This window comes from Canis aureus, chromosome 37 (assembly GCF_053574225.1).
Source record: "Canis aureus isolate CA01 chromosome 37, VMU_Caureus_v.1.0, whole genome shotgun sequence".
Lineage (NCBI taxonomy): Eukaryota > Metazoa > Chordata > Mammalia > Carnivora > Canidae > Canis > Canis aureus.
Genome location: NC_135647.1, coordinates 3,502,136 through 3,524,958, shown reverse-complemented (window position 1 = coordinate 3,524,958; position 22,823 = coordinate 3,502,136). Strand labels below are relative to the sequence as shown.

Sequence of the window (22,823 nt, the reverse complement as noted above, 5' to 3'; positions counted from 1 at the left end):
TCTGACATAATATGACTAATGTCATAATACTAATAAAAGAAAATACACAAAAATATATAATATATAGAGGGGCGCCTGGATGGTGCAATTGGTCAAGTGTCCAACTCTTGGTTTTGGCTCGGATTGTGATCTCAGGGTCATGGGATCGAGCCCTGCATTGCAGTCAGTGTTCAGCGAACAGTCTGCTTAAGACTCTCTCTCCCTCTCCCTCTACCCTTGCCCCTGTGCACTCTCTCTCCCAAATAAATAAATCTAATACATATATATGCATATATATCAAATAATTATAATTATTATAAAAAGATGACTGGAAGATGGAACAACTAGATAGAAGATCAGCAAGAAACAGAAGAGAGAGAGTCATATTATGTCAGATTCTATACATACAAAATTTGGAAGTATGTTTACGTTAAATACTAACTTAAATAACTTCCTTAGCCATTTCCCTGTTGTTGGAATTTAGGCTGTTTGTAGTGTTACTTTTTGCCATCTAAAATATCTAGTTGATAGCAAGAAACAGAAGATTTGAACAACATTATACACCAACTAGACACAACAACATATACAGAACACCCCACTCAACTGTAACAGAATATACACTTGTCTCAGCTACATGTGGAATATTCTCCAGCATAGGCCATATGTTAGGCAATAAGGCAAGTTCAATAAATTTGAAAGGATTTAAGTCATATAGAGTATGTTCTCTGACCACGATGAAATGAAAGTAGACATCAGTAAAGGAAGAAAGATGAGAAATTCACAAATATGTAGAAATCAAGTAACAAACTTATAAATACAAATGGTTTAAAGAAAAAAAATCACAAGAAAAAATAGGAAATACTTTAAGATAAATAGAAACAAAAACATAACATGCCAAAATGTGGCCAAAACTGTATAAAATGAAATTTTTACCTGTACACACCTATATTAAAAAACAAAGATCTTAAATAAAGAACCAAACCTTCTACCTCAAGATACTAGAAAAAGAAGAGCAAACTAAACCCAAAGCAAGCATAGGGGAGGCAGTAATAAAAAAAAATTGGAGCCAAAATAAATTGAGAACAGGAAAACAAGAGAAAAATCAATGAAAACAAAAGTTAGTTCTTGAAATAATTAACAAAATTTACAAACTTTTAGTTTGACTGACCAAAAAAAAAAAAAAAGAGGAGACTGAAATTACTAAAACCAGGAATGAAAAAGGAGACTGATTTACAGAAATATATATATTTAAATAGATAGATAGATAGATAGATAGATAGATAGATGATAGATAGATAGAATACTATGAACATTGTATATCAACAAATTATATAACCCAGATGAAATGGAGAGATTTCTAGAAAGTAACAAATTAGCAGAACCAGCTCAAGAAGAAATAGAATATCCAAGTGGGTCCATAACAAATTAACAAGATTGGGCCAATAATCAAAAAACTTCCCACAAAGACTAGGTAAGGCCCCGATGGTTTCACTGGTGAATTTGACCAAATGTTTAATGAAGAATCAACACCAATAATTCACAAACTCTCCCAATAAATAGAAAGGAACACTTCCCACCTCATGGTATGAGGGTAATATTACCCTGATACTGAAACCAGACAAAGATATCACATATATGAAGCACCTGGGTGGCTCAGTGATTAAGCACCTGCCTTTGGCTCAGGTCATGATTCTGGGGTCCTGGGATCGAGTGCTGTATCAGGCTCCCCGCAGGGAGCCTGCTTCTCCTCTGCCTATGTCTCTGCTTCTCTCTATGTGTCTGTCATGGATAAATAAATATCTTTTTTTTAAATTTTTTTTTTTATGATAGTCACAGAGAGAGAGAGAGAGAGAGAGAGAGGCAGAGACACAGGCAGAGGGAGAAGCAGGCTCCATGCACGGGGAGCCTGACGTGGGACTCGATCCCAGGTCTCCAGGATTGTGCCCTGGGCCAAAGGCAGGCGCCAAACCGCTGCGCCACCCAGGGATCCCCATAAATATCTTTTTAAAAAAGATATCACACATACACAAATATAGACCAATAGTCCTCAAGAATATAGACATAAAACTCCTTAAAAATATATTAGCAACTACTATTTAGCAATATAAAAAATAATTATTACCATGACCAATTGGGGTTTAGATGAGGTTCAATTTTCAAAAGATATAAGACTGGCTCAATATTTGAAAATCAATCAATATAATACATCACATTAATAGAACAAAGGAGGGAAAACTACATCATCTTCTCGATGTAGAAAAGTCATACAACAAAATCCAACAACCTTTTGTGATTAAAAAAAAAAAAAAAAAACCTCTCATAAAATTTAAAAGAAAACTTCCTCAACCTGCTAAAGGGATCCAATAGGGATCCCTGGGTGGCGCAGTGGTTTGGTGCCTGCCTTTGGCCCAGGGCGCGATCCTGGAGACCGGGGATCAAATCCCAAATCGGGCTCCCGGTGCATGGAGCCTGCTTCTCCCTCTGCCTATGTCTCTGCCTCTCTCTCTCTCTCTGTGTGTGACTATCATAAATAAATAAAAATTAAAAAAAAATAAAGGGATCCAATAAAACCTCCTGGTTAACATCATACTTCATGGTGAAAGACTAGATGCTTCCCCCTAAAATCAGAAATAAGATAAATGTCCCTTCTTGTCACTTCTACCTGGAGGTTCTAGCCAAGGCAACTGGCCAAGAAAATGAAATAAAAGGTATCCAGATTGGAAAGGAAGAAATAAAACTAACTCTATTCAAGACAACATGATCTTGCAAACAGAATAATTCAAGGAACCAACTAATAAACTATTGGATCTAATAAATGGGTTCAGCAAGGTTGTAGGATATAAGGTCATATAAAAAGATAAAGATATCTCCATATGCTAGCAATGAACAATCTGAAAATGAAGTTAAGAAAACAATTCCAGAAAAAATAAGTGGGAAATATCAGAAAGGGAGACAGAACATGAGAGACTCGTAACTCTGGGAAACGAACTAGGGTGGGGTGGAAGGGGAGGTAAGGGGTGGGTGGGGGTGATTGGGTGACGGGCACTGAGGGGGGCACTTGACGGGATGAGCACTGGGTGTTATTCTATATGTTGGCAAATTGAACACCAATAAAAAATAAATTTATATTAAAAAATAAATTTAAAAAATGAATTAAAAAAACAATTCCATTTGCAATGGCATCAAAAATAATAAAATACCTCAGAATAAATTTAACAAAAGTAGTACAAAACTGATATCCTAGAAACTATAAAACACAGTCAATAGAAATTAGAGACAACTTAAAAAACAGAAAGGCATCCCATAGTCATGACCAAAAGACTTGTATTGTTAAGATGGCAATAAGCCCCAACTTATCTATAGATTCAATGCAATTCCTACCAAATATCCAGCCCCTTTTTTTCCTCCTCGAAATTGGCAAGCTAATCCTAAAATTCATATGGAAATGCAAGGCACTCAGAAAAGCCATGACAATCTTGACAAATAAAACAAAATTGTATGATTCACATTTCCTGATTTGAAAAACTTACTACAGAGCTATAGTAATCAAAACAATATGCAACTGGCATAAGGATAGACATATAGATCAGTGGAATAGAGAGTCTAGAAATTAACCTTTACATTTATCAACTGATTTTCACCAAGGATGCCAAAATAATTCGGCAGGGAAAGGCTTAGTCCTTTGACAAACAGTATTGCAACAGCCAGATATCCATATGCAGGAGAATGAAGTTGGACCTACACCTCATACAATGTACAAAAATTAACTCAAAATGGATCAAAGAACAAGATGTGAGCTAAGAACTATAAAATTAGAATAAAATGCAAAAGTAAATTTTATGACCTTGGATTAGGCAATGGTTCCTTAGACTATTAGTCTATTTGTATGTCAGTCTAATAAAGTATATTAGTATATTAGATTTAGATATTCTAGGCCTACCCTTTCTTAGACACAAAGGATACAATTTACAAAGAAAAAATAAATAAACTGGACTTCATCAGAATTAAAAATATTGTGTTTTAAAGGACTGCAGTTCAAATGTGAAAAGACAATCCACAGAATGGCAAAAAAAAATTGCAAATCACATATCTAATAACTTGTAGACTTGTATCTCTAATATACAAAGCATTCTTGTATCTTAATAATCAAAGGACTTAATTTTAAAATGGACAAAAGATCTGGATAGATTGCTTCAAAGAAGATAAATAAATATAAATATAAAATGGCCAATGAACACATAAGGAGATGCTCCACATCATTAGTTATAAGGGAAAGGCAAACTGAAGTCCCAGTGAAATACCTTTTCATACCCAGTAGGATGGCTATAATAACAAATATGGACAATGACAAGTGTGGGTGAGGATGTGGAGAAATTGAAGCCCTCATAACTCAGTGGCAGTAATGAAAATGGTACAGTGTTTTGGAAACCAGTTTGGCATCTTCTCAAAAAGTTAAACACAGAGCTACCATATGACCCAGAAATTGTATTCCTAAGTATATAAACAAGTGAAAACATGTCCACACAAAGATTTGTACACAAATGTTCATAGCAGTATCAGCATCATACCTAAAAATGAAAACAACTCAAATCCATCAACTGATGCACGTGCACATGAAATGTGGTCTCTCCATACAAGGGCCATAGTCATAACGCACAAGCCCTGAGAACACAATGCTGAATGAAAGAAGCCAGACACAAGGGCCATGTATTGTATTATTCCAAATATATAAAATATCCAGAATAGGAAAATCCAGAGACAGAAAGTAGATTAGCGGTTGCCAGGGGCTGACGGAAAAGGGGAATGACGAGTGATGACTAATAGTTATAAAGTTTCTTTGTGGGGTAATGAGAATGTTCTGAAATTAGATGGTAGTAATAGCACAACATGTGAAAATACTAAACACCCCTGGACTGCACACAGTAAAATGCTGGATTTTATGGTCCATGAATTGTATGTCAATAAAAAAAGGAGGAAGAGAGGGAGAAGAGGGAGGGGTCAGGGGGAGAGGTAACCATGGTGAAAAATAGAAGGAAAGATAGCAAAGCAGAGGCTATCCTGGGTCATGGGAGTGCTGATGAGGCCTTTCTTCCTTTTACGTCTCTGCCTTTGTAATTATGACCATCTATTTTTTTATAATAATGATAATTACAAAACCATCTCAGCTTATATCCCAGGGTGGGACTGCGTGTTGCTTCCTTTTCTTGGGACATGGTATGAAATCACCACAGTACAGGTAGCACTTGGCGGAGGAGTGGGCTCTGTCAAACACAATTTTCATTCTCATGCAGTCTCCTCACTTGATCAAAGGCCAAACTTCACTGGGGCCTGTTGCTCCCAGTCCTCCGCTGACCTTGCTGCCACCTGCTGCCTTGCCTTTCACAGGTCCTCAGCACCAATTCCCAGCTCATCGCTCTGTTTTCCGATTGACCCAACTTCCTACTGGGTGGAAAATCCCTTCTTCCTGCTTCTGTGATCCCAGGCTCAGGGGACATGTGCAGATTATCTGAGACCTCTGTGTACAAATAATCATACTCTGTGTACCAAGTGCCAAGAATTTAACAAATGTTCACTTGGAGAATTCTTACAACAACCCAATAAAGTAGCTTCTACTGATATTATCTGCATTTGGGGGAACAGAAGTATAAAGAAATTGAAATCTCATCCAAAGTCACTGAATTGTGTGTTTGAGCATCAGGATCTGAACCCAGGCTGTCAGGCCCTGTGTGTCCACTCTTAACCATTTTGCTACCCTGTCTCTCTGTCGGTCTTGTCCAAAAGACAAAGGTTTTATAAAAGATCCTAAGGACCTATAGATATCTAGGTTACACATTCATGAGGATGATAGTGTACTGTCCTTCCACTTATGTAAACACTGTAATAGTGCAAACCATTGATTATTATCAGTTTTCTGCCAAATTAACTTTGCAGTATTTGTACAGCACATGTAACCAGTTCCTGATAACAATGCGATCTATAGGCTTTCTAGACTAGGTCAACTGACATGGGGTGGGGCTTACTGACAAAAGAAGATGGTAAAAAAAAAAAAAAAAAAAAAGAAGATGGTAGTCCAGACATCCCCTTCAGGGGCATGGGAGGATAAATTTATGGTTAAAGAAATTAGCAACTCCCCCAGAACAGCATTCTACCTTCTTGGGGGTGAATGGAAAAAACATGCACCCTAGTCAGTGACCCCTCTACTCATAGGGGAGCTGGAAGACAGCTGTGCAGGTCAGAGTCTTCTTTAAAAAACGATTTGGAGTTGGTCTCACTAAGACACATGGGGAAGAGTAGCCCTGATATTCTAAACCATAAACATTATATAAAACCTTTATTTTTCTTTATAATCAGAACTATTGTTTTAGTTTCCCCAGTATCACTTTTAAGATATGCTAGAGTCATTGCTCATGTTTAAATGGTTTCCTTTTTGTTTTTCTTATATATAGTATTGCTTCTCCTCCTCCTCATTCTTAAGAGACAGCACAGCAGATAAGACTTGGAAGGTTGTGGAACTGAGGCTTCTAGGTGGGGGCTGATAATCCGGACCAGGATGGAACAACAGCTCCCAAAGATGTCCATATTCTAATGCCCAGGAACTATAGATTGATTAGGTTATATGGCAAATGGGAATTAAAGTTGCAGATAAAATTAAGGGTGCTAATCAGCTGACCTTAAAGTGGGTAGGATATCCTGGATTATGTGGGTGAGCCCAATATGTATGCCACAAGAGTTCTAAAACCTGGAATCAGAAGACAGAAGAATCAGAGGGAGATGTGACTGCAGAAACAATGGCCATAGAGAGGCAAGGCTTTGACCATGGACAAAGACAGCCTCTAGAAGCTGGAACAGGCAGACATGGATCCTCCTCCAGAGCTTCCAGAAAAGAACACAGCCCTGCTGACACTATAACTTTAGCAGCAGAGACCCATGCTGGCCTTGTGATCCACAGAACTGTGAACTAGTCTATTTGCATGGTTTTAAGCCGTTATATTTGAGGGAATTTGTTACAGCGGCAAATAGGAAAGTAATGCAGAAAGCCTTGCTTCCCAGATACAAGGGAAAGAACCCACCACAGGGAGAGTAGGTCACAGTGCTGTATGCTGGTGAGTTTGGGTACGCTGATAATGGCAAGTGACCCCTGAATCAAGCCACATGGAAAGCTCTGGCGACCTTGACAGGAACCATATCTGTGCTATGGAAGGACTGAAACTCCACCAGGACACCTATTCCAAGGGGGTCCCCAGTTCTAGGCGTTAGAGGAATTGGAATATGACTTAACCAGGGGACGAAGGTCTAGTAAGGCCTTCTGTGAACACCAGACTGTGTGTGTGAGCATGCACACACAGGGGCTAAGAGCCAAGGCCACAAGTGGTGATCTAGGACAGAGAGGGACACCCCCCGCAGGAGTGAAGCACTTAAGATCACCAACTCCAATGCTATCTCGAGTATGAAGCTCTCTGTAATCTCCCAGTCTGATAAAATCTGTTCATTATTCCTGTAACAATCATTCTGAAACAGTGTTCCTAACACATTTCCTTTTAAGGATTCTCATAAGTGACTTTTTCTAGGGAAAAAAAACACAATTTTAATAATTTAGAACAGAAACACACTTATTACTATGACTGAGCCCTTCTTACTCTATATAGGCTTCCTGGGATAGGAGGAAGCAAAAAAGCAGATGTGGAGCCAGCTGACTGAAAATCAGACATAACTTGTAGCCTTTTATCAATGCCCAAAAGAGCTGTGCAATTTGAAGTACTTAATTTCCCAGATAAAAACGTGAGCATTTATCATAATTATCCAGAGGATCATGTATACGATCATCTACCTTCTGTGTCTTCACAGAAAAAATATTCTGAGGACCATTCTACAGTACACAGTATCTATAAGACCCCTCAGAGCTTCCTTGATCCTAGCTGGTCACAGGCTTGTCTCAGCTACCACTTCCTCTAACATCATCTCATTTACCCTGGCTCTTACTCATCTTTAGATCCAGTCCATTTACCCATGCTTGGTTCCCAACAAATATGTGCTGAACAAATGAATAAATGAAGGGAGCTTTTGGAGAAATCTTATTTGGAATTTACAGTTGTTCATTCTATTTTTAAGAAGTGGGGGGCATCTGGGTGGCTCAGTGGTTGAGCTTCTGCTTTCAGCTCAGGGTGTGATCCTGGGTCCTAGGATTGAGTCCTGCCATGGGCTATCCGCTGGGAACCTGCTTCTCCTTCTGCTTATGTCTCTCCCTCTCTCTGTCTCTGTCTCTCATGTATAAAAAAAATAAAATCTTTAAAAATTAAAAAAAAAATTTTTTAAAGTCCAACTCTACACAGTTTAAAATCAGAATATATCCAAAGCTTCAAGTGTAATTAAAAACAAGTTGACATAAAGGATCCTAGGAACAACAATAGCAGAACATATTTATTAATACTGATGGTATTTACCTAGTTCATCTTGACAGAAGCTGCTTGGGGGGTTGATATACTTCATGGTGCTCACATCTAACTTCCAGTTGTGTTTTGTGCATCTAACAGACCTGCATGGGGAAGAAAATGTACTTAGGTTTGTGAAATGGTAAAAATGAAATTAATCTTACCATGCTTAAGTGCATTATTTTGCAGTGAAACTAAATTAGGGGCTTGAACACCAACTATGTAAAAGGAAAACCATTAGGAGATAATACTTAATAGCCAAGGAAATATATAATCATCATCAGTAGGTGATTTTGAAAAGGCAGATAAAAAATAAAATAAAAGTAAATAAAATAAAGAAGGAACGAATTTAAATTCCACATCACAAAATGACACATGTCAGACAAAGATCAACAGAGCCGAGAGAATAAAGTGGCCTTTGGTTCACTAATTGAGCTCCAACTGGAGCCAACACAAGGGAGGAAAACAGTAATAAAGGCGTGTCTCTGACTTGACCTCTACCACAGTGTACTAAGCTTTGGTTCATCTCAAGTTTTCACTTTTCAAAGATAAAGGATTTTCTTAGAGTCTAAAATTTCAGGGCATGGTCACCAGATAAAATAATGCCCAGTTAAATATGAATTTCAGATAAATAGCAAATATTTTAAAAATACATCTCGTGCAGTATTTGAGAGATACTGAAAATTTGCTGTTAATCTGTCATTCAAATGTAACCGAGCATTCTGCATTTTCCATTTGCTAACTCTGCTAAATCTATTCCAAAATGAGAATCAGACTGTGACAAAACAGGATGTATATTGACTTTTTTTTCGTCCATTTCTTACCAGAGCGTTGAAAGGGGTGTGGTAGTTGGGGATGGGGTAGAAACAGTTCTATTTTTCTCAGTGTTTCTAGTGAAGTTGTGTGTGTTTTTTTTCTTTAACAGTTAAAGAATTAAAAAACAACAGCCAAGTATGTCTCACACAGGAAACACTCAGATATTTTTAACTAAAAATGTCCGTTTTAACATGTAAGTGAACTAGACTGATTTTTTTCAAGCTTCATCCTATCTAGAATTTTAAAATATTTTTTTTCTAGAAATAAAGCAAAAAGCATCTGCCACACTTCGATTTATGGTGGATTATTCTATGACATCTCCTTTCTTATCAGTGAGTAGCTGACAACCCTCCAAAAATTGAGAGAGAACATTACAGATGCAGCTCTTCCACATGCTGGGCCATTTGAGAAGCAACCTAGCAGGACCTGGAATGCTCAGAAGCGGCAGCCAAGCGGGAGAAAACAACAGCTTCACACGCAAGAGAGGGTGTAAAAAATTGTCGAGCTTAAGAAACAAGAGCCACAGCTTATAAGGGCTACAGATCTGGGTTGTATGTGAAGAATAAAAATGCCTGAGGTGGAGAGAGGAGAAGAGGTAGGTCAGCATTCTTGAACACCTCCTGGAAGTGAGTGATTTTGCTGGTGAATCACTGCACAGAGAACTGAGTAGAGCAGCCAAATTTGGAGAAGTGGCTGGGGGAGAGCCCTGCAGAAGTTTCTCTGGGGACTCGGTTCCAACAAGTAAATGCTTGGGGAGCTGGATCTAGGAACAGGGGGGAGGAGTTCAGGTGTAGGAGAGCTAAGAGGGCTCGGGGAGGAGGGGGTGGAGGCCCAAACACCATAAGACATTTGTCCAGGTCACTGAACTGGTAGGCCTGCAGCTGGCCTTCTAACTGGGGCGGGGGTGCGGTGGGGGTGGGGGCAGATTATGCTCTCCATCACAAAGCTGTGACATTCCTTAAATGACTGGCTAAGTGGGCACTGTGTGAAGGAGAGGAGGGAGGGGAAGAAGAGAAGAAAAGCAGAGTCTCCCAACTGCAACAGTCACAAGACTCCAACAGCTGTGAGTGCCAGAAAAAGGTCACCTGCGACAAAACCACACATGTCTGAGGTCCCCCTCACTGGATCCACTGAGAAAAGGGGAGGGAATCAAGATAGAGCTGTCAGCAAATTATTAAGAAGCGGTTCTTCTAGAGCAGAGCTGTCAGCTAAAAGTATATTCCATGTAATACTTGGAACACATTTATACTAAAAATAGGCTCACTGTTCATCTGAAATGCAAATTTAGAGGGAATCCTTGTATTTTAATTTTCCCAACCTAGCAATGTTATCTGAGGAGCCAAGCAAGCTACAGATGCAACAGTGATTAAGACTTTAAAAAATCTAACAATATGGAGGTTGGGCCCTGAGACTGAATATTCTTTGAAGCAGAATGGTGCGCAGCCGTGAGAGCATCCTCACCTCTAGTGTAGCTTTCTGTACACATAGCAGGCGCTTTGGAACTGCTGCCCAGCTCCATCTGGGTATGCTAGCCCTAAACTGTCCACAAGTGACCTGACAAGACTGACAACACACAACACAGTGCAAGGAAAAAGCCCAAGATGGGCATGTTTGAAACCACACAGGTCAACTTAGCATGCACAAAACCACCCTGCTCTGTCACTGCCCTTATGCCGTGGAGGTATGAGTTTAATAGGCAGGTTTAATCAAGGGGCCGGGGCCTCAGCACTGGTTCTTCCAAGAAGTGATCAGAAGAGCTGCTTGCTGTTCAGGGCAGGAACTGTTGAGGGACTTTTACTTTTGTTTATTAATCGCAATGAGGCTGGCCAGGGAAATTGTACCTGCTCTCCGGGAGGGTCTGGAAAAGTGCCCCAACCCAATACACACACTACAGGGGCAATGGGATGAGACCTAGGGGAGGCTTGAATGTCTGAATACAAAAGCAGGCCAATGCACATCCAAACACTCACTCACACACATAGACACACATGCCCTAAAGCTTCAGTGTCTATCAAGCTAGAGATAAATCTCAGAATTCTCACAATCGAAATGCACACTAAGAGGTGCTACACTTGTCCTTGGGGTAGTTTTGGAGGCTTGACCCAGGCTGGGGTGAAAATTAGAGGAGAATTAAGAAAAGATCATAACATTTTGTGATCAGAGAGATGTCCTAAGTGAGCACAAGTAAATATTACCAATTTACTAAGGGGAAGTGATTTGTTGAATGATTTGCTTAAAATTTCTCATGAGCACATTTCCTGCCCAAATCTAGCTGTAAGAGGGGTCTCCAGTGAGAAGGCAAAAGAAGCCGTCAGTACCTTCCATCTAAATCCTCGATGTCTTTTATGAACAGGCCTCCTTGATGCTTGCACATATTCTTGCATGCCCGCAGGTGATTCTTATTCTTGTAGAGGATGTAATCTTTGCCAGTGTTCTTATTTCGAAAAAAATTGATTCCTTCCTTCAGATTGGCAACTTCAATGGGTGACAGATGCAAGAGGATCTCTGTTGTTTGTTCGATGCTACAAAGAGGCAAACCATTGGAGTGGAAAATCAGTAATGTTAAGTGTTAAGAGATAATCACTTGGAACCGACAGCTCAAAACCTCTTCTTTACTACAATACTTTGAAGCCCCTCCCTCCAAGTATCCAGGCGTGGTGGCTATCTGATGTGCACTTTCTGCCCTCCTTTATGTGTAGGACCTACTTGCTGAATGTGGGTCTCTGCCTTCCCAGAGAATGAAGAAAGCCCCTGTTACTTGCCTGCCCATAGTCTGCTGCTGCCTCTCCCTGGGGGATGTGGAAAGGATGATAGTGGCTCTCTCAGCTTCTGTTGCTCATTTGCTCCCACAAAGTGTACAAGGGAGAGTGTGTACCCCAGCTCACTATCAATTCCGTTGAACCACTTCCTCCCTCTGCCACACCTCCTTCCAAAACAACTCTATTCACCTCTAAAACCCCCCTCTGCTCTCCCCCACCTCAGTACTCTAGCATTTGGACCTGATGCTTCTGCCAATGACAGAGTTCCTCCCCCTTTGCCGCTGAGGGTCACACTTTAGGTTCAAATATAACTCAGTCCCTTCCCCTCTGCCCTGCCCTTGCCTTGGTTCAAAGGCTTGCCTCTGAAGCTATCCCCAGGACAAGTTTAGCACCTCTTAATTTGCATTCCTATCTATAAAACATTAAAACCTCATGCCCAGCAGGGTCCCCTGTTTACTTACATGTAGATGCTTTTTAAAATAACCTCTATCTTCTCCATGTTTCTCTCCCCATCACTTAGCAGACTGTCTATCCCAGGGTATGTCTTTACTAACTAGCTATTTAATGAATTAACCCTCTCACTGTACTTAATCTGAATAATTTATACATAAAGAACATGCCAGCAGCAAAAGAAGCATTTGACTCTTTCATATTTGTTTCAGACCCCAATTTCTTTTTTTTTTATTTTTTTATTTTATTTTTTTTTATTTATGATAGTCACACAGAGAGAGAGAGAGAGAGGCAGAGGCACAGGCCGAGGGAGAAGCAGGCTCCATGCACCGGGAGCCCGATGTGGGATTTGATCCCAGGTCTCTAGGATCACGCCCCGGGCTAAAGGCAGGCGCCAAACCGCTACGCCACCCAGGGATCCCTCAGACCCCAATTTCTAAACAAACTCTATTTATGATGCTACTCTGAAGCATAACAGAATATAATTTTTGCCAAGAGAAGTTCTAAAATATCTTTTTGCATATGTCACATATATTTTTGCATGGTATGAAATCTGGGTGCATGCTGCTTAATCTTACACTCCATCCCAAACCAAAAGTGGTCAAGATTCCCTTCACGTATTAACTTAAAACTGATTTAGCTCAAGTATGTTTGTGGCATTTTCACTTTCATTTTAGACATTCTGCAAATTTCTTAAACGGGAAATAAAAGTAATTTTTAAAAACACACCAAGATAGAGAATAATAGGTAAGGTATTTCCAAGTTTAAACTGATAAAGTATAGCTATATAATTAAATATGATTCACTTTTTTAAAGAAGATTCTCATTGTCACTTCTGTCCCAAATTCTTGGTAATTATATTCACAACAGATCTCAATATTTCCAAAAATATTTGTTAAGTGATTTGATAGGAAAGAATCTACTCTAGGCCTTATGAATTTTTTTTAACTTTGTTCTTATGAGTACAAATACCTAACATCAGCCACAGTAAACTCTGACACAATTCCTAGGATAATTAGTCTAAAAGTGTAAAAGGAAAGCTTCTTTAAATATTTTGTTTTACTTGATTGAATGAACCGCTTGGCCAGTTTTGTGTTAGATTCTAAGGCTTTCCATGCACCACGTAAAGCAGGTTGAACGAACTACATCTTTGTTTACTAGTTCTTTGAGAAATCATATTGGAATCTAAGGCAAAAGGAAAAAATGTGGGACACCTGGGTGGCTTAGTGGTTGAGCCTCTGCCTTTGGTTCAGGTGGTGATCCCAGGGTCCTGGGATGGAGTCCCTCATCAAGCTCCCCGCAGGGAGCCTGCTTCTCCCTCTGCCTATGTCTGTGTGTGTGTGTGTGTGTGTGTGTGTGTGTGTGTGTGTGTCTCATGAATAAATAAATAAAATCTTTAAAAAAAATCAATAGGCAATATGACCAGGACAACTACAATACTGAAGGGAAAGCAGCACTCACTCTTAAAGGGCTCACATACAGACTCACTTGACCTGGAAACCAGCATAAAAATACCAGATTTAGAAGTGCACAGACCACTGGTGAAGGAGACCCACTTAGTAAACTTGGAGTACACGCCAGAGAGGCAGGCGGTAGCTGGGCCTCTCCCTGGGGACTGAACACATTGGCAGCATCAGCTTTTGCTCTTATTCTGCCCCATGGGTACCAGTTAGGAATCCTCCCTCTGGACTCAACACAAGGAGGTGCACCCTGCTGGGGGCACCACACAACCCTGCACCTTGGCAAGGCTCATACCAATAGGACATTGATCCCAACCACCAGCACGCACACAGCAATCCTCCCTGGGCCTGTCATCCAGCTGGGCTGGAAAACAGCTCTGCCCACTGGCATACTTGCAGAGGTCCTGGCCAGGCTTGCATCCAGCCACAGGCACACCCAGGGAAGTCACAACTCTATAACGAGAGAGCAGCCCACTCAGAGACACCACTGAAGCACCTGATTGTGGTGTCAAAGGAGATTGTGCTACTGGTCCCCACAGGACAACTCCTACATAAAGCCATTCTTTCAAGACTGGGAGGCATAACTGAACTAGTACATAGAAATAAGCACAAAGAGTTGGGCAAAATAAGGAGACAGAGATTATGCTCCAAAGAAAGGAACAAGACAAAACCTCAGAAAGAACTAAAAATGGAGACAAGCAATCTATCTAATAAAGAATTTAAAGTAATGGTCAAAAAGATGCTTACCAAATTTGGGAGAAGAATAGTTGAACACAGTGAGAACTTCAAAATAAAAAAATAGACAATATAAGAAAGTACCAATCAGAGTTGGAACAAAAATGAAGAAAACACTAGAGGGAATAAATAGCAGATTAGATGATAGTAGTAGATTAGTTATCTGGAAAAATAGATCAGTTATCTGGAAGGCAGAGTATACAAAAAAAAAAAAAGGAACTTTAAAAAATGAGGGGCAGTTTAAAGGACCTTTGGGACAACATCAAGTGCACTAGCATTCACATTATAGGGATTCCAGAAGAAGAAAAGAGAGAAAAAGTTACAGAAAACTTATTTGAAAAATAATAGTTGGAAACTTCCCTAACCCAGGGAAGGAACAGACATCCAGGCCCAAGAAGCACCGAGTCTGAACAAGATAAGCGAAGAGATCCACATCAGGATATATAATGTCAAAGGTTAAAGATAAGGAATCACAAAGGTAACAAGAAAAAAGAAGATTAGTTATGTATCAGGAACTGCAGAAACTTTGCAGGCCAGAGGAGAGTAGCATATATATTTAAAGTACTGAAAAGAAAAAAAGCTTATAACCAAGAATACTTTAACCAGCAGTGTTATCATTGAGACTTGAAGGGAGATAGAGTTTCCCAGACAAGCAAAAACTAAAGGAGCTCATCACCATGAAGCTAGATTTACAGGAAATATTAAAGAAGCTCCTTTAAAGTGGAAAAGAAAAGGCCATAATTAGAAATAATCAAATGTATGAAAGAAAAAAAATCTCACTAGTAAAGACAAACATATGGTAAAAGTAGTGGATCAACCACTAATAAAGCTAATAATATAAAGCTTTAAAGATAAAAGTAGTAAAATAAATTATATCTACAATAATTAAAGGATACACAAAATATAAAAATATAAAATATGATGTCAAAAATATAAAATGTAGAGAGAGTTAGTAAAAATGTAGTGCTTTCAGAATGAGTTGAAACTTAAGTGAATACAGGGGTACCTGGGTGGCTCAGTGGTTGAGCATTTGCCTTTGGCTCCGGTCGTGATCCTGGGTCCTGGGATTGAGTCCCACATCAGGCTCCCAGGAGGGAGCCTGCTTCTCTTTCTGCCTCTGTCTCTGCCTCTTTCTGGTGTGTCTCTCATGAATAAATAGATAAAATCTTTAGCGTAAAAAAACCTTAAATGACTACAAGCTAAAAATACACTGCTACATACATAAGTTGCTGTATAGGAACCTCATAGTAACCACAAACCAAAAACCTAAGAATAGATACACAAAAAATTCAAAGAGAGGCATCCAAACCTAACCCCAGAAGTTATTTACTTATATCTGAGGACATGTAGTTTTTGGAGAGGTTTTTTGTTGTTGTTGTTGTTATTGTTGTTGTTGTTATTAAGGAAAAGTTAAAAGTGAGTATTAGCCAAGGAGATACACAGATGGCAAATAATCATATTAAAAGATATTCAACATCATCTTTAGTTTGGAACTGAAAATTAAAACAAAGATGAGATACTACTACAGACCTATTAGAATGGCTAAGAACCAAAAGCCTGACAATATTAAATGATGGTGAGAATGTACAGCAACAAGAACTCTAATTCACTTCTGGTGACAAGAAAAAATTATACAGCCATTTTGGAACTCAGTTTTACGGTTTCTCACAAAGCTAAACACAGTCATACCATATGATCCAGCAATCACTCTCTAAGGTATTTACCAAACTGATTTGAAAACATGTCCAGGGGCACCTGGGTCACTCAGTGGTTGAACGCCTGCCTTTTGCTCAGAACATGATCCCGGGGTCCTGGGATCAAGTCCCACATCAGGCTCCCCACAGGGAGCCTGCTTCTCCCTAAGCCTATGTCTCTGCCTCTCTCTCTCTGTGTCTCTCATGAATAAATAAATAACATCTTTTTAAAAAGGAAACATGCCCATGCAAAAACCTGCATAGAAACGTTTATAGCAGGACATCTGGGTAGCTCAGCTGGTTTGGTGTCCAACTCTTGATTTCAGATCATGTCATGATCTCAGGGTTGTGAGATAAAGCCCTGCACCGGCTCTGCTTTCAGTTTGGAGAGTACTTGGAATTTTCTCTCCTTCTGCCTCTCCCCACATTTATACATGTATTCATTCTCTCTAAATAAATAAATAAACAAAAAAATTTTAAAGAAATGTTTACAGCAGCTTTATTAATAATTGCCTAAATGTGGAAGGAACCATGATGTCCTTCAATAAGTGAATAGAATAAACTGTGGTGCATCCAGACAATGGAATAACATGCAGTGATAAAAAGAAATTAGCGAATAGCTTCAGATTTCCAGTTTCCAGCCCAGCATCTAAGCAGCTTGGAAACCGTTGCTCTTCTCCTAGTAAGAAGAAAAAAGCTGAATAAAATGAAAATCAACAAGTCTTCTTATAGTCATCAGAGAATTGAGATCATGAGGCAAATGACCACACCCACAACTGGAGAGATAAGAAAATGGCAAATTACTGGAGTAGAAATCCACAAGTAGAAACCTCCCTAGGAACAATACTGGGTTCTTCTTACCCATTACATCAATCCAGCTTTCAACAAAGCAGTACAAGGCCTACTAAAAGGCAAAAACAGAGGTTAAAGAGAGAGAGAGAGTAAATGTCAAAATGAGATTCAGATATGGCAAGAATGTTGTAGTTACCAGACTAGGAATTGAAAAAACAAAAAACAAAAAACAAAACAAAACAAAAAAACTACTAAAATGCTCAGGGCTCAAAAAAAAAATATATGCTAAGGGCTCTAACAGAAAAAGTAGACAACATGCAAGAATAGATGAGAAATGTAAATAGAGAGATAGAAGAAATTGTAAGAGATAATCCAAAAGAAATGCTAGAGACTAAAAACACTGTAACAGAAGTGAAGAATGCCTTTGATGAGCACACTAGTAGCCTGGACATGGCTAAGGAAAGAATCTCTGAGCTTGAAGCTTTGCCAGTAGAAACTTCTAAAACTGAAAAGTAAAGAAAAAAGACTGGAAAAAATGAAATGGAATATCCAAGACTTGTGGGAAAACTACAAAAGGTATAACATACATATAATCAGAATACCAGGATGAGAATAAAGAGAGAAAGGAACAGAAAAAATATTTGAAATAAAAATGAGAATTTCTCCCAAATTAATGTTAGACATCAAACTATAGATCCAGGAAGTTCAGAGAACACCAAGCAGGATAAATGCCAAAAAATAACTACACCTAGGCATATGACATTTAAACTGTAGAATATCAAAGATAAAGAAAAAATCTTGAAAGATGGAGGGAAAAAACCCTTATCTATAGAGGAGCAAAGATGAGAATTACATACTAATTCTTGGAAATTGTGCAAACAAGAAAATAGTAGTGTGAAATATTTAAAGTGTTGAAAGAAAAAGGCCCCCCAATCAGTATTATCCTGCAAAATTATTCTTCAAAAGTGAAGGAAAAATAAAAAAGGAGTAAGTCAAAGTCAAATAAAATCTTTTTCTTAGTTGATATAACAGATAATATTTTGTTCAAAATAGTAATAGAAACAATGTATTCAGCCATTTTAGCTTATATATAACTGAAATTAATGACAAGGATACAAGGGAAGGGAGGAAGTAGAAATACTTTGTTATTGCAAGATATCTTTACTACTTGTGAAGTGTTATAGTGTTATTTGAAAGTGGACTTGGATGATCTGTAAACAAATATTGCAGCTCTAGGGAAACCATTAAAGAAGTTTTTAGAATACTATAATTGACATGCTAAGAAAGGAGAGAAAATGGAATCATATAGAAAGCTCAATTAAGACCACAAAAGGGAAAAAAAGTGGAAGAAAAAGATAGAAACAAATAACAAAAGCAAAGAATAGAAAAGAGGAACAAATATGGTAGTTACTAATTCAACTATATCAATAAATACTTTAAGCATCAAAGGTCTAAATATACCAATGAAAAGGGGACCCACCTATAGACTGTTTACAAGAAACACACTTTTTAAAAAAATTTGAGTATAGTTAACACACAATGTTACATTTGTTTCAAGTATACAACATAGTGATTCAACAAGTTTATATGTTATATATGCTCACCATAAGTATAGCTACCATCTGTCACCATAAAAAGCTATTACAATACCACTCCCTATATTCCCTATGCTGTACCTTTTATTCCTGGGACTTCCTCATTCCATAACTGGAAGCTTGTTTGATAAAGATGTATAAAGATGCATATACATTAAAAGTAAAGTAATGGAGAAAGATATATCATGCTAACTCTAATAAAAAGAAAGTAGGAGTAGCTATGTTAATTTATAATATAGCAGACTTTAGGGCAGGTAAAGTTATAAGGAACAAAGAAGGGTATGACATAATAAAGGGTCAATATTGAAAGAAGACATAATAATCCTTAATATGTATGTACCTAGCAACAGAGGACCAAAATACAAGAAGCAAAAACTGATAGAATGGCAAAGGAGAAATATCTAAGTTTACTTTTACAGTTGGAGACTTCAAAATCCCTCTCTCAGAAATGGACAGATCTAGCCAGCACAAAATCAATAAGGATATAGCTGAACTCAACAGCACCATCAACCACCTAGATATAACTGACATCTATAGCCTGCTTCATCCAATAACAGCAGAGTACACACTCTTTTCAAGTTTTCATGGAACATTCACTAATATAGACCACATTTGGGGCCATATAACAGACCTTAATAAATCCAAAGGAATAGAATTCATACAATTTATTCTCTAAGAGCACAAGAGAATTAAACCAGAAGTCAGTAACAAAAAGATAGCTGGAAAATCACCAAACACTCAATGATAAAACAACAACGCTCAAAACAATGCATGTGTCAAAGAAGAAATCTCAAAAAAAAAATTCTCATATTTTAAACTAAATGAAAATGAAAATACAAGTTATCAAAACTTGTGAAATGCAGTGAAGGTGTTTATGGAGAAATTTATGGTGTTGAATGCATATATGAGAAAAGAAATAACCAAAATTAATAATATAAGTTTCCAACTCAGGTAACTAGAAAAAGAAGTGCAAATTAAATCCTAAGTAAGCAGACAAAAGAAATTATAAAAATTAGAGCAGAAATCAATGAAATTGGAAAAAAGAGAATCTTTTTAAAAAATTACCAAAACCAAACACTGGTTCTTTGAATGGATCAATCAAATTGGTAAGTTTCTAGTCAAATTAACTAAGAAAAGAGACAAAACACAAATTACTTATATCAGAAATTGCAAAAGGAACAACACTACAGATCCCATGGACAATAAAATGAAAATAAATGAATACTAAGAACAATTCTATGCTCACAAATTTGATAAGCTAGGTGAAACAGACTAATCCCTTGAAAAACAATCTGCCAAAACTCACACAAGAAACTATTTCAATAGGTAGATGTCCCTAAACAGATTGAGTCAATAACAAATAACCTTCCAAAACAAAAAAGCATCAGGATCAGATGAGTTTACTGGTGAAATCTACCAAAAACATATAAGGAAAGAATTATACCAATTCCGTACAATTTCACTCAGAATGTAAAGGCAGAGAGAATACTTCTTAATTCATTCTATGAGCCTATCATTAATTATACTAATATCAAAACTAGACAAAGACATCCAAGAAAACTATGGAGCAGTATCTCCAATGAACACAGATGCAAATATCCTTAGTAAAATAATAGCAAATTGAATTCAACAATATGTAAAAAGAGTTATACATCACAAACAGGTAGGATTTATTCCAGGTAATGCAAAGCTGGTTCAACATTCAAAAATCCATCATGTCAACCACCTAAAGAAGAAAAATCACGTGATCATATCAATACATATAGATAAAAAGCCTTTGGGGCACCTTGGTGGCTCAGTTGGTTAAGCATCCCACTCTTGATTTCCACTTACGTCTTGATCTCAGGGTCCTGGGATTGAGACCCACATCGGGCTCCACACTCAGTGTGGAGTCTGCTCGAGATGATCTCTCTCTCTCTCTCTCTCTCTCTGCCCTTCCCCTGCTTCTGCTCGCTCACATTCTCTCTAAATTCATCCATTCATTCATTCATTCTTAAAAAAAAAAGAAAGAAAAAGCATTTGACAAAATCTGATACCCTTCATGATAAAAACTCAACAAGCTAGGAGTAGAGGGAAACTTCTTCAACTTGATAAACAACATCATCAGAAAAAAAGCAAAGCTCACACCAAACTTAATGGTGAGAAACTAGAAGCTTTACTACTAAGATCAGAAACAAAGCAAAAATGTTCCTTTTTACTACTTCTTTTCAACATTGTGCTGGAAGTCCTGGTGAAGACAATAAGACAAGGAAAGGAAATAAAAATATATAGATTGTGAAAGGAGAAATAAAACCACTTTTGTTTGTAGATGACATGATTGTCTATGGAGAAAATCTGAGAATCAACAATGAGAAGAAAACTCTTTTTTTTTTAAAGATTTTATTTATTTATTCATGATAGTTACACAGAGAGAGACAGAGAGGCAGAGACACAGGCAGAGGGAGAAGCAGGCTCCATGCAGGAAGCCCGACGTGGGATTCGATCCCGGGTCTCCAGGATCGCGCCCCGGGCCAAAGGCAGGCGCCAAACCGCTGTGCCACCCAGGGATCCCGAGAAGAAAAATCTTAAAACTAAAGCAATTTCAGCAAGATTACAAGATCCAAGGTTAATATACAAAAATCAATAACTTCCCTATATATCAACAATAAACAAGGAGAGTTTGAAATAAAAAACACAATACTGTTTACATTAAAACCTAAAAAAATTGAAATACTCAGGTATAAATCTAACAAAATATACATCAGCTCTATATAAAAACACTATAAAGCTCTGATAAAAAAACAGAGAACTAAATAAATGAAAGATTTCCTGTTCACAGATGGGAAGATAATATTGTCAAGATGTCAATTCTTCCCAGCTTGATCTAGAGAATCAAAACACTTTCAGTTATTTTGTGGATATCAACAAACTGATTCTAAAATTTACATGAAGAAGTAAAAGACTCAGAATAACCAATAAAATGTTCAAGGAGAAGAATGAAGTCAGAAGTTTGAAACTACCAGACTTCAACACTTACTCTAAAGCTACAAATCTATAAATCAAGACAGAGTTGCAAAAGAATAGACAAACAGGTCAATGGAATCAGAGTAGACAGCCAAAAAATAGACCTTCGCAAATATAGCCAACTGATCTTTGACAAAGGAGCAAAGGCCATGCAATGAAGTAAAGAATCTATTCCACAAATGGTGCTGGTACAAATGGACATCCACATCCAAAAGAATAAACCTAAACCATATATATATACTTTTGCAAAAATCAATTCGAAATGGCTCAGATATGTAAATGCAAAATGCAAAACTATAAAATTCCTAGGAGCTTACATAGAAAATCTAGATGACCTTGGGTCATGACTTTTTAGATATAGCACTTAAGACTTCATCCATGAAAGAATTATTGATAAGCTGCACTTCATTAAAAGCAAAAACTTCTATTCTGTGAAAGACGCCATCAAGAGAATGGGAACACAAGCTATAGACTGGGAGAAAATATTTGCAAAAAATATATCCAATAGAAGACTGTCATCTAAAATATATAAAGAATTCTTAAAGCTCAACAATAAGAAAACATACAATTGGCTCAAAAAATGGGCCAAAGATCTAACGAAACACCTCACAAAAAACATATCGGAGGCAAATAATCATATGAAAAGACACTCAACATCAAATGTCATTAGGGAAATGCAAGTTAAAATAACAATGAGATACCATTACATACCTATTAGAATGACCCAAACCCAGAACACTGAAAATATCAAATGTTGGCGAGGATGTGGAGCAACAAGAATATTAATTCATTTCTGGTTGGAATACAAAATGGTACAGCACTTTGGAAAACAGTCTGGTGGTTTCTTACAAAACTAAACGCATTCAGCATGTCTGGATGGCTCAGTTGGTTTAACCATCCCACTCTTGGTTTTAGCTCAGGTCATGATCTTAGTCAGGGTTGTGAGATTGAGACCCACGTTGGGCTTCACGCTCAGCATGGAGTCTGCTTGAGATTCTCTCTCTCCCTCTCCCTTTGCCCCCTACCCCTCGCTCATTTTTGCACTCTCTTTCTAAAATAAATAAATAAATAAAATTTGAAAACAAAACAAAAACAACTAAACATACTCTTA

At 37.9% G+C, this 22,823-nt stretch overlaps 1 protein-coding gene across 5 annotated transcripts in view; it reads right to left on the bottom strand.

Moving 5' to 3' along the window:
- LOC144306848 (cytidine monophosphate-N-acetylneuraminic acid hydroxylase) overlaps window positions 1-22,823 on the bottom strand; it is a 114,087-nt gene that overhangs the window by 57,465 nt on the left and 33,799 nt on the right. For 3 of the 5 annotated variants that reach the window (XM_077886463.1, XM_077886460.1, XM_077886464.1), the window contains exons 2-3: window positions 11,543-11,746; window positions 8,421-8,512 (exon numbers count right to left, since the gene is read on the bottom strand). In XM_077886463.1, coding sequence (XP_077742589.1) covers window positions 8,421-8,512; window positions 11,543-11,746 — 296 coding nt within the window. Of the gene's footprint in view, window positions 1-8,420; window positions 8,513-11,542; window positions 11,747-11,986; window positions 12,193-15,634; window positions 15,765-22,823 lie in introns of those variants that run through there. The other 2 variants (XM_077886462.1, XM_077886465.1) reach the window with 2 other exon arrangements.